The 12,336-nt window shown below is 36.7% G+C and overlaps 2 protein-coding genes and 1 pseudogene across 6 annotated transcripts in view; all 3 read left to right on the forward strand.

The window, feature by feature from the left end:
* Window positions 1–12,336, forward strand: part of LOC117604365 (membralin) — a 99,521-nt gene that overhangs the window by 8,577 nt on the left and 78,608 nt on the right. For all 5 annotated transcript variants that reach the window (XM_076689104.1, XM_034324333.2, XM_034324329.2 and 2 more), the window contains exon 9: window positions 7,628–7,711. In XM_076689104.1, coding sequence (XP_076545219.1) covers window positions 7,628–7,711 — 84 coding nt within the window. The remainder of the gene's footprint in view (window positions 1–7,627; window positions 7,712–12,336) is intronic.
* Window positions 263–2,091, forward strand: LOC117604371 (cytochrome P450 9e2 pseudogene; annotated as a pseudogene).
* Window positions 2,346–4,898, forward strand: LOC117604370 (cytochrome P450 9e2-like). Its single transcript, XM_034324339.2, has one exon. The coding sequence runs from the start codon at window positions 2,682–2,684 to the stop codon at window positions 4,224–4,226; it is 1,545 nt and encodes a 514-aa protein (XP_034180230.2). The 5' UTR covers window positions 2,346–2,681; the 3' UTR covers window positions 4,227–4,898.

A 12,336-nucleotide genomic window follows, 5' to 3' on the forward strand; every position in this document is an offset into this window, starting at 1 on the left:
CCGGTCCTGGCTCAAACATTTACATGGCATGCACATTGTCCATGAAATGCGAATAAAATTTTATAGAAACATTCTCGAAAATAAAAATCATGTAATAATATGAAGTCCTAATCGCTAATCGAGGTCTTCTAGTCATAATCGTTTCACGTAGCGCACGATCGATGCAGTCGCGTATTTCCTCTCTCATTCTCTCATTCTACTTCTCTTATTCGCACAACGATAATTCCGTCGTATTTATAAAGATGTAGCTCTGAACTGGTAGCTATTCGCGTGCGTGACTTATCATGGAGATCCTCGTGACTTGTTCAGCGTTCACAATATTAGCGATCACGTTGATCGCTATAATTCTCGCGAAATTAATTACGGTGATATATCGAAAGCAGACGTACTGGAAGAGCAGACGGGTGCCTTACATCAGGTCCGTCCCAGTACTCGGTGTTATGTGGAAGTTCTTTTTTCGCCGAATCACAATTCTGGAACTCAGTGGCGAAATGTACAACTCTTATCCGAACGCGAGATACGTGGGATTCATCAACGCCATTTTTCCGGCCGTGTTGATCCGTGACCCTGACTTAATTCGAGACGTAGCCGTGAAGTATTTCGACCACTTTACAGACCGTTACAATTTCGTCAATGAAGAAATCGAGCCTATGTTCGGGAAGAGTTTGCCCCTGTTACGCGGTGAACGTTGGAAGGAGATGAGGAACATTCTCAGTCCGTCTTTCACGGCAAGTAAAATGAGATTCATGTTCGAGCTTGTATCGAAATGTTCCCGAGACTTCGTGGATTATTTCGTCGAGCATCCGGAGTATACTTCGTTCATAGAAGCCAAAGACGCCTTCGCTAGGTACACCAATGACGTGATATTCACCGTAGCTTTTGGAATAAACGTGAATTCGTTGAAGGATCGGGAGAACGAGTACTTCGTCCGAGGGAAAACGATCTTCAACGATATATTTGGGAGCATCTTTAAAGTGTTAATCATAAACACGTGTCCAGCTTTCGCGAAGATGATCGGAATGAAGATTGTCTCACCTGCGACCACGAGTCTCTTTCGCAGAACAATTTCGGATGCTCTGAAGGCGCGTCGCGAACAGGGCATCGTTAGACCGGATATGCTGCATCTTTTGATGCAGGCTAAAGCAAAGGATTCCGAGACAGAATTGACCGTCGACGATATCATTTCTCAGGCATTCACCTTCTTCTTGGCTGGCTTCGATTCATCTTCTACCATGATGGGTTTCATGGTGTACGAACTGGCATTGAATCCAGATATTCAAGAGAAGCTTCGTAACGAAGTGGATCAGTATTTTGACGAGACTAATGGAGAAATTAATTACGAGACCCTCTCGAAAATGGACTACATGGATATGGTTGTATCGGAGACTAATAGGAAGCATACTTTCTCGGTCTTTGTTGATCGAGTTTGCACGCAAGAATTCGAATTACCTCCAGCAGAGCCTGGTTACAACAGCGTTACTATTAAGCCCGGTGATTGTGTATGGTTTCCTAATTATGCATTGAATCATGATCCAAAATATTTCCCGGATCCAGAGAAATTCGATCCGGAAAGATTTAACGAAGAGAATAAAGGGAATATTCTTCCTTATACTTATCTTCCATTTGGAGTTGGACCTCGACAGTGTATTGGCAATAGGTTCGCGTTGATGGAGATAAAAATTTTGATGGTTCATTTATTGCGGAAATTTGTAATCAAACCTAACGAAAAGACTCCGATTCCTCTTGTATTTAAAAAGGCTAATTTTGCATCGGTTCCGGTAGATGGATGGTGGTTCAGTTTGGAGAAAAGGAAATTTTAAATTTATTATTCATCGTTGTTTTTCTCTATAAAAATATTTAAATGTCTTCTTTATTTTATTTTTAGTATATCTCGATGATAAATGTGTTCAAAAACAAAGAAATTTAATTTTACTATCTAAGGCATGGCTGTTTGTGCTTCAGTTAGGAAAAATAATTTCTGCTGGCAGATATTTTTTAAATATTTCTTCAAAGTATTATAGTATTGTAACTTTTATAAAGTATTTTGAAATTTATCTACACTTTGAAATTGAAACTGGGTAAAATAATAGAATACGAATAAAAAGAATATATCTACAAAGACAGAATTGCGTTTTATTAATCATTGAAAATTAAAATAATTCTATTTCAAACTATTTTTTTATTACAATAACAGCTACGCGTAGGAAAAGTTGCTAATTTCTATAATTTAAAATAAAAAATTTGAAATCCATTATTTTGGTGACAAATAAATCCATCACTTATATTATCAAAAATTCTTCTACTTATAAATTCTCCAAGATCAAATTTCTTGGGAACAAAAATGTTATCTAATAAATCTTCACAAATTCAATTCAAAGGAAACACTTCTTCGCTATACAAAATATAATTCAATTGTTTCACAAAAGAGTCTCCAAATAGAATCTCGTAGTGTTTACGAATTCCACATTGATCTCCATCGACGAGCAGTGATTTGCAATTTATTTGCAGGAACACCGACGAAGAACAACGCAGTTTGTTCAAGTGATTTACGTAACGGGCCTTCCACTCCCTCCTTCTCTGTTGCTCGTCCAACGATAAAACCCGTATACGTATTCGTCCATACTTATAACATTCCTCCTAGTTACCGGATAGAGTCCGTTCGTAATCCATCCTCCGCGGCAATGGAGTCGGTGTCGTTTTCTTTTTCACTGAAACTGTTGGTGCTCGCATTTTTAATCATCGGTTTGGCGAAGCTTATTTCCATCGTCTACATCCAGCACACATATTGGAAAAAAAGGAATGCTCCCTATATCAAAGGGATGCCAGTGTTCGGTTCCTCGTGGAGGCTGTTCCTTCGTCGAATATCCTTCCCGGACTGCTGCAAATTCATCTACAATTATTACCCGAATCTTCGATACGTGTGTGTGATGGATTTCTCGACACCTGGTGTGGTGATTCGCGATCCAGTATTGATCAGAGAAATAGCAATCAAGAACTTCGAACACTTCCCTGATCACCAGAGCTTCATCAACGAAAAGATCGATCCAATTTTTGGCAAAAATGTATTCTCCTTAAGAGGCGAACGTTGGAAAGAGATGAGAAGTACCTTGAGCCCATCTTTCACCGCCAGTAAAATGAGATTCATTTTTGAATTGGTCTCCAAGTGTTCTCAAGAATTCGTCAATTATCTCTACAATCATCCGGAGTTTTCTTCATCGATTGAGGCTAAAGATGCATTCACAAGGTACACAAATGACACCATTGCTACCGTTGCTTTTGGGATCAGTGTGAATTCCTTAAGGGACCGCGAGAACGAATTCTACAAGAAAGGAGCCGATGCTACCAACTTCGGTGGTTTGTTCCGATTGATGAAGTTCCTGTTGTTCCGTATGAATCCACGATTGACCAGGATGGCTGGATTCTCGTTCCTTTCCCGTGACACGGCCAGTTTCTTCAAAAGAGTCGTCTTCGAGACGGTGAAGGTACGGGACGAGCAAAATATAGTTCGACCAGATATGATTCACCTTCTGATGGAGGCTAGAGATAAGGAGAAGCTGGTATCCCGTCAGATGACTATCGACGATATCACAGCTCAAGCGTTCATCTTTTTCTTGGCTGGTTTCGATACATCTTCAACATTGATGTGTTACATTGTCCACGAATTGGCGATTAATCCGGATATTCAAGAGAAGCTTCGTCAAGAAATTGATCGCTATATGCAGGAAGGAAATGGAGAAATATCCTATGAAGCTTTGTCCAGAATGAAGTACATGGAAATGGTGACCTCGGAGGCACTTAGGAAGTATCCTCCATTGGTTCTCATTGATAGATTGTGTGCAAGGAAGTTTCAATTACCTCCAGCTGGACCTGGTTATAATAGTGTTACTGTGCATCCTGATAACGTCGTCCTGTTTCCTGTGTACGCGTTGCATCATGATCCAAAATGTTTTCCTGAACCCGAAAAGTTTGATCCTGAACGTTTCAGTGACGAGAACAAGGATAAAATTGATCCTTATACTTATTTGCCTTTTGGACTTGGACCTCGAAAGTGTATTGGCAATCGTTTTGCTTTAATGGAGACTAAGATTTTGATAGCTCATCTTCTGCACAGGTTTTACTTAAAGTGTACTGAAAAGACTAAAATACAGATTGAATTTAGTAAGAAGAATTTTTCTATAACACCAGATGGTGGATTTTGGATTGGTTTAGAAAAAAGGATCGTTTAATTGACTTATCGATGTTTCATTGTCTTTTTGATATCTCGAAAATAATTCTTTTTAATTTAGCTAATTAATGTGTGTGTAGTGTATTTGTAAATGAAGAGGATAATGGTTTTTGTATGTTGTTTTTGTATTATGAAATGTAAGGAAAATTATTATTTATCTATATTAGATCTGTTTATAAATAATAATTGTTGAATGTGGAACAAAAAGAACTCTATAACTATGTTTTTTCTACAAAGAAATATAATTTTCTTTCTTCCTGGAATAGGTTTATTATCGTCAATAATTTCTTATGAAAAAGTTGTACTTTGACTTTGTTTCGATATATCTTCATTAACTGTGTGATGTTTGTGTCAAAAGTATGTAACAAGTTCGTGATTCTGTTAATCGGATGATACTATTTTTATTTTCGCTTTATACTTTATTCGTATCAGTATCTTAACGTAATGATAATTAATTATGTAACAATTTATCTGCATTGGGAACTGTATCCTTTTCTTACACTTTGGAACAGGTTTTTCTCGATTATATTATTGATTATATATTGAATGAACTTTAACTGTTATGTATCAGTTATCTTTAGCTCGGTTAGTGACTTTGATGAAATTATTTTTACATTCGTATAAAAACATTCATACCAAAGTCTAATGATCTTCAGACTACTTTTAAATAGACGGTAATTATCATTGGTTTGTTAGAAAAAAATAGATGTATTAATAAAGTATTATAATAAATATTTTGAAATTCAGGGAGACTGATTAGTTTCTTTGGTTAAGAATTTTTATTGGGTCATTTGAAAAATTTCCAGTAAAATTTAGTGATATTTTCAAGGTAAAATCTTCGCATTTAATTTCATGACATAAAACTTCTACACAATTATATTTATGGGGCATCAAATTGAAGCTTGAGATTTAATAAAAATAATTACATAAGTGTTTCATCAGTATTCTTAATACAAAATGGGTGGTACTTGATCGTAAGGAACAATACATAATAATAACAGTAAATTACAAATTGATTGATTATTTATTCTAATCAGGGACCCGCTATTTTGTTCATAATCTTCATTAGACTTTCACCTTTAAATTGATATGACACAAGTACTGTTTTGCATTACTTTTAAATCATGAAATCATTAATGTTATTAGACAGTGGCAGCTTACCAGTTATAGCAGACAATGGTCGATTTCGAAACGTATGAGGTCAGACATAATTTCATGACATAAAAGTAGTGCAAAATAGCACTTGTGGCGCATCAATTTAAAGATTGAGATCTGAAGAAAATGACTGCGTGAACATTTGGTCAATATTCCTAACAGAAAACTTGTGTTTTTCTAATTTCTCAATGTAAACACTAAGAACTTTCTGAATCCAGGTCAATGCTGTGTTTTATTTGTAAGGTGGAGTAAGTTTCATTCCTTTTGGTGATATGGAAAATCGTTTGACCTACACAGATAAATTTCTTCTCGGTTAATGTTTACAGTGTCATAGTGAGTAATTCATTACCGTAATAGCGGTAACCTCCAATCAAGTACGTACGATACCAAACCGGTTTATCTAATCGCACAGAGCATTAGATTTGTTTGTTCATGCAAGGTTTAATCGTGTTCCTATCGTGTCAACATTTTTTTCTTCCGTATCACGTTGTTTTGTTTACCTTGAAAATGTCGTTGCAATTTTTTTTTCATTCTATGCAACTGTCATTTCCAAGGAATTAGTTTGAACAGTTGATATCGATGCGATTAGAAATCTATAAATGTTCGATTTTTCTTATCAATGACTAGATATACTAAAGATACTCTTAATAATATTGACAAAGAAAAAGAAATATTATTATTTTTTTACTCGTTTGTTAATGTCAACGTTAGAAATAGAAACCAAGGAAGTTCAATGACCTGTAAGTATTTTTAGTCGTTTCTCTTAATAGGTGTGGCCTAATCAGTGAATCAATAGTAACTAGAAAATTATCATCAATCTTTATTCCTTTTATCATTTAAGAGCGTATGTTTCAAAGAATACCTGTCATAAATTAATCAAATGGGCATAATAATCCAGAGTTATGAAAGTCGTAATTGAAAAGGAAATAAAATCATTCTTATTTGCAATATCATTAGAATACCAGTACTATTTTTTTTTTTAACTCCTAATTACCAGAGTTACCGAAGGGGAAGGGTGAGAATCCGGGCATCACCATTTTTCCTGGGGAAGTCTGTTTTGTTCGTGGCTGTACTACAAAAACTTTTCCCTATATAATATTTAAAAAAGAAAGGAACGAAAAATAGCAAGCTCTTTGTTTTCAATTTTAATTTACAATATCCATATATAGAAATAAAAAAACAGGTACATTTAACTTGTTACGCAGGTGGGAATCAGAGGTTTTAGTTTAATGAAAATAAAATAGACACGTTGGCACGCATGAAAAAATAATTTCATGACACGATTTGCAGGGTTGGGGAACTTTAGATTATATAGGACAAGATGGAGGAGCCGGGAGTTTTAATAAGCAGTGGGAGCGGTTTTAGTGGGTGATATCTTGAAATCTAAAATTCATTAAATCGAAACAGCAAGGTTGTGACGGAAATTTGCAAACGGCGATCCTTGAGCTGTTATAAAGAAGAGCAGACATGCGTCGTCATTTGGGAATTGCTCAACTTCTTAATTGCATTGCCGTGCCTCAACTAAGTTATAGAAGAAAGTACCTTTATGAAAGTTTATTAGTTATCCTTGAATAATTGAGTACTTCACCTGCACTTTCTTTACTGACCCAAAGATTTCATTTTTTCTAATACTCTAAAAATGTTTGAAAGTTTAGTCGTTCTCAGACATATTTTATGTACAAATTAAAATTAAAATTAAAAATCCAAAGCACGGGACAGTGAATAATAAAAAGAAAGCGAATGGAAATAAATTAATGAAAGATTGTATATGGATCGAGTGTAGGAAGAAAAGCGAAATCCTGTCTTTCCCCCCGTTTCAAGGCGTCGATCGAAACTTCTCTAGAACTTAAATCGAGATCGAGGAAGTTTTGAAATTAATTCTTATTGAGCTTTGAACCGACTCGTCGAACACGACACGATTTCTTCACGGCCCTCAACTTGTGTAATAACCTTTCGCTGGAAAACTTTTCGTCACGGAGCATCTAATAAATATTAAATTCGAACCGTTCGTCGTCGAGCATAACGATTTCGATACAATATCGTGTCCTCTTGCATTTATATCATATAATGATGCAATATTTCATTAATGAAATTCAGAAATTCATTATAGAAAGATGATGAATTTAATTATAAAAGTGATTGTAACAAGTATTTTAATTTTTTCAAGACTACGATTGATTAGATATGGACCGCACGAATACCTTTTCTGATTTTTCAGGAAATATACTTCTTTTCTCTTTGTTTCAGTGGATCTACTTCAAATGTTGGAGTTCAACTTAACGGTAACGTTTCCTGCTGCATCTTTGCTCACGGTGATTCTCGCACTTGTTGGTAAGTCGTATAAGTTTTATTTTACCTAAGAAACCTAATAAATTAAATTTACTAGCGTTTTTATGAATGTCCATTTGTTTTTTATCGATGTGCAATGAAACTGCAATTGATACAAATTATCACATTACATAAAAATGAATTAGAGCCTAATAATATGAAGTACCATTTATCAAAGTTACAAATATGTGATAGCGACTATCAAAGTGCTAAAATTAAAAAAAAAAAAAATGTAAGTTACTGCAATGTGGTACATATATTATTTAAGGAACAGAATCGATGAAAAGTAAAAGGTATAAACGTTGAGTTCGGTTAGCAATGGTGTTTGAAAGTCGAGCACGTGTCAGGGTAGCGAAGTTGCAAAATATTAAAGGCTTTTTACTAAATCAGAGCCTCTCTCGGTTTCGTTCCCCCGCTGATACGATGTTAGCTCAGTTACAAAGCTGATTGGCCGGGACGGTTAACCCAGGATTCTGCATAAATTTCTGATGAAGGCGCAACAGTTGGGTAACCCGCTCGGAGCCCATTTAGTAACGGTGGCGGCGTCGGTGGTTTCCCTACCACCGCGACGCCCATTTCCATTTCAACCTGAATCTCCTCTTCACGCTTCGCATGTCCGTCAGCGCCATCCAATTGACCTGTGTGAAGTGTGATATCGCTAATCCTTTTGGAATTTTGTCCAACGATATTTAAAATCATTCATCAATCAATTTTTTAAATTAACAGAGTACTCAGGACCGGGCTAAAATTTTCTGGGCTCGGCGCTATTAAACCTCTGACCGGCCTCTTAATAAATGGAAGAATGTAGTGTCTTTGAATTACTATACAAAATGTAATAATAAAAAAGGAATGACTACTTTCTCTTAGAATTTTGTTTCGCTAGGAAATTGGAGACCATGTCTCGGGCGTTAGAATTTAAATTAGTCTCGTCAAACGGTCGATATCAATCGGTGAATTGCTCTTTCAATATTCACGAAATCGATGCTGAAGTGTATAGGAGGATGGTCAATTTTCTTGAGAAACGATCGAGGTTTATAGCGTCTTGCAGGGCCACCAGTTGCACGGTATTCGAGGAAAATGGCAACAGGAGTGGTAAATTTCCGGATTCGTGCTCGTGAGGATCGCGGCCGCACACGTGTGGGTTATATTGGGTTTACCGGTGGATGTAGAAGAAGGAAAGGAAGCCTTAGGGAAGTTGTTATCTGGAGTAATGGGTTCCGGTTCCTGTGTCGCTTCCTGCCCTTCATCCGTCATCCTGCAGTTCTCTCTGGCGAGTACTTTCACGATTTCTCTGCCCTCGCCTCCTAGTCCTCTGTTCCCCTGCTATCCACCCACCATATTTTCCGCTCCTTTCTTCTCCGCTTTTCGCGAGAACGCTATCACGTTTCCTGCGACGATAAATACTGGAAAAAAGCCTGTTCCATTGATATACGTAAGACGAAATTATCATTTTACCATGCCCGTTATTCCTATTGGAGCTTTTTGTAAGAATGCATTTGAAGGATTATAATATCTGTACCAGAGAAATGATAAGATCGCTTTAAAAAAAAAATTGTTTCATCCATTTTTCTTCGTTATCGTTGATGGGGCAGTTACCATTTTACATTTTTTGGTACCCTTTGTTGCGTCCACGATTTTATCAGGATACACTGTATCATCGGCCTGAGTTCACGTGAAATCGAGCACGCGTCGTACGGCATTTGGCGTCGGGAAACAACCAGGAAGACGATTTTGCATAATGGAACGTCAAAGAACGGAATCACTGGCGCCCCGGCGCATCAGTGACGCATGATCGACCGCCTAACATGCTGTAAACACATTTTCAGGGACGGTCAGAACATGTTGAACTCGCTGCTGTTTCGTTTATCTGCTTACGACCCCGTCGAAACAACTTCGCTTCTATCCGTATCAGGGCGTAATCATCTAGCCAGACGTTTTTAACACGTTCCATCAAGAAATTTAAAGTTTATGATAAATATGTAAAGATAGACAGTTCAGGGAGGTCTGAATCCCCTTTCGTTTCCAACGACTTAATTTGAGAATAATCAGCAAATTACTGATAATTGCAATTATATTGTGCAGTCCATTTGTCTATGCGAAGCTGTTTGTTTCATCGTCGTATTTTGACATTTACGATTCACCGAGGCATCTACTATGCAAATTATATAGCAGTCAGATTACGATCAAAGGGGGTAGGAAGAGAGAAAATCGGTGTACTAGCATGTTTGCTTTACCTGGAACATATGCAGATACATTGTACACGTGTTTCAAGGTATGCGAACACGAGCTGATCAATGACGGTCTCTATGTTGATTCAGCTATCTAACCCTAACAACTTGCTTTGCAACTATTGCTCAACTCCCAGATTCCATGGAGCATTTCCGCCGGATTCGGATAGATGAGATGCCACCTAGTTACACGTATAGACGGCAAATCTGCTTTCATAAGCTCGCGCTAGCTGCGCCTCGTGTTCCATGATATTATTAAACTATCAGTCACGAATGCAACAAATTTCAGCCAACGTCAAAGTGGCAGGCGTACACTCGGTTAGAAAATTTCACCGCAGGATATTCGTCTGTAATAAAAATTTTTTATCAATCATCACTTTCGATTATTTCTTTTATAAATTAAAAGAACGGAAAAGAGTCAAGTTGTTTAAATGAAAAAATGAAGGATAGAATTTCAAAATGAAATTAGAAATTCTATATTTATTAGAAGTTAAAGCCAGCCAATGTAATAACCCGATGGTTCTGATGTAATTCTGTATGAAAGGTGGAACGATACTTCGATAAAGTTTCGAATCTCGAAGTTTGTCGACATCGATGTTCATGCATGATCGATCAGCATCGTTGTTCCATGCGCGTAGGTGCGAGAGCGTGTAAAATGGATGTTTCGCGTGTACATACACACGCGTGTCACACATGCCACCGACTGTACACCTATCTTGTCAATCACGACTACGAATTAGTTTTGATTCAGGAGATCGTCGTGAATCCAACGCGGCGGAAATTATAATTATACTGTGGTTACAGGCTCCGTTAAATGTTTAATTCAACGATGAAGTAACGCTATTTTCTTATCGTTTGATAATTGAATAGTTGCGCTATCAATCGTGCGCCTTTTATTTCGAATTTAATTATTATTAATTGTTTTATATTCAATCGCTATCTCCTTTTTTCAAACTTGAGTATGTTGATAAATGCTGTGTACTTGATTCTCGGACGACGGACCATGGAGAGAGCCACAATTTTAATGTAATTTGATAGACGATCGAATTTGTATCGACCGACTCGACATTTCTTAAATCTTATCGCAAAATTGATATCTTGGAATCATTCGAATCATGATTATCGTGTTCGTAGTTCAATGACCTACCTGCGTAGATTATTACAGTCTTTTCTAAGGAGTCAATGAACTTCATCTAGGTTAATAGAATTTTGCCTGAGGAGTTTACGGTTAACGTCATTCTTCTTGGAAGAAGGCTGTGTTATTTATTTTAGAAATTTCATGTTCTCGAGAAGGATATAATTAAACTTGGATGCAAATTCAGGTACAATTTCATTCAGAAATAAAAAAAAACGAAGCAGGTACGTTTTCTAACTATAATGAAACAAAGTTAAATTTGATATAGCGTGTTTGAAATTAGTATTGTATCACACAAATTATTAAAATCTGATCACCTCGACTATAATATTTATTTTTAAAATTTCAAGATTAATCGGGTTGTTGTTTCGAAAAGAATTAATTCGCGTTGTATGTTAATCTACAGATAATTGAATTTTGCGATCAAACGAATGATTAATCAACGCGTTATCATTTGTCTTATGGCAAAATTAATCGAGCCACTTCAGGAAATTGATCTACGAAGACGCATTTTACGCTATCGCTCGAAAATACTACGCTTTATTCGATTTTCAGACGGTTTCGAGCGGTTTTACTTGAAACTGTCTAGTACATCCTTGATCGAGCAGAACACATATGCACATTGATATTTATATGCTCGCAAATGGATCGGGTTTACGGTCGCATTTATAGCCGTCGAGATGGAAGCAAGAAAAACAACTTTACACGCGATACTTCCTTTTAATTTTCTTACAATTTACTTTATTTTATGTTTTTGCAAAGATAACGCGAAACCGTTTCGAATTCGCCCTCTCCAAATGGGAATATTCCTTTCTTTTAATTTAACGATCCAATTTTTCAGTTTAAACTTTTCATGTGTTATTTTATCTACGAGAATACCATGAAAGGTTAAAATTATAACACGAAACAGTAGTGTAATTTTAATTACATTTTCGTACCGGTCTGTCCCCGTGTAAAGGACGAGAAAAGTAAGAGGAGGGTAAAGCGTTCGGGTTCGCAATTATAGCGAAACATATAACGGATCTTCCGTTAACAATTTCCAGCTATCCCCCGAAACAGCGAGAAATTTTTCTCAAGTAACGAGGATCCTCTTGATCGGCTTTTTTCTCTTTTTATTATTTTTTTCTTCTTCGCGGCGGAAAAATGCTGGCGACATAAATTGGAACGTTCCCCGTGCAATTTCAGCGTCGCACGAGATTATCGAGCGAGCGTTCGTCGTAGTTGCTCGAGGAATTTTAACGTCTTTATAAAAGTCAAGAGGAAGA

Source organism: Osmia lignaria, chromosome 7, assembly GCF_051020975.1.
Source record: "Osmia lignaria lignaria isolate PbOS001 chromosome 7, iyOsmLign1, whole genome shotgun sequence".
NCBI lineage: Eukaryota > Metazoa > Arthropoda > Insecta > Hymenoptera > Megachilidae > Osmia > Osmia lignaria.

Coding starts and splice junctions, on each gene's coding strand:
- LOC117604370 (XM_034324339.2), top strand. CDS start 2,682: ATGGAGTCGGTGTCGTTTTCTTTTTCACTGAAACTGTTGGTGCTCGCA.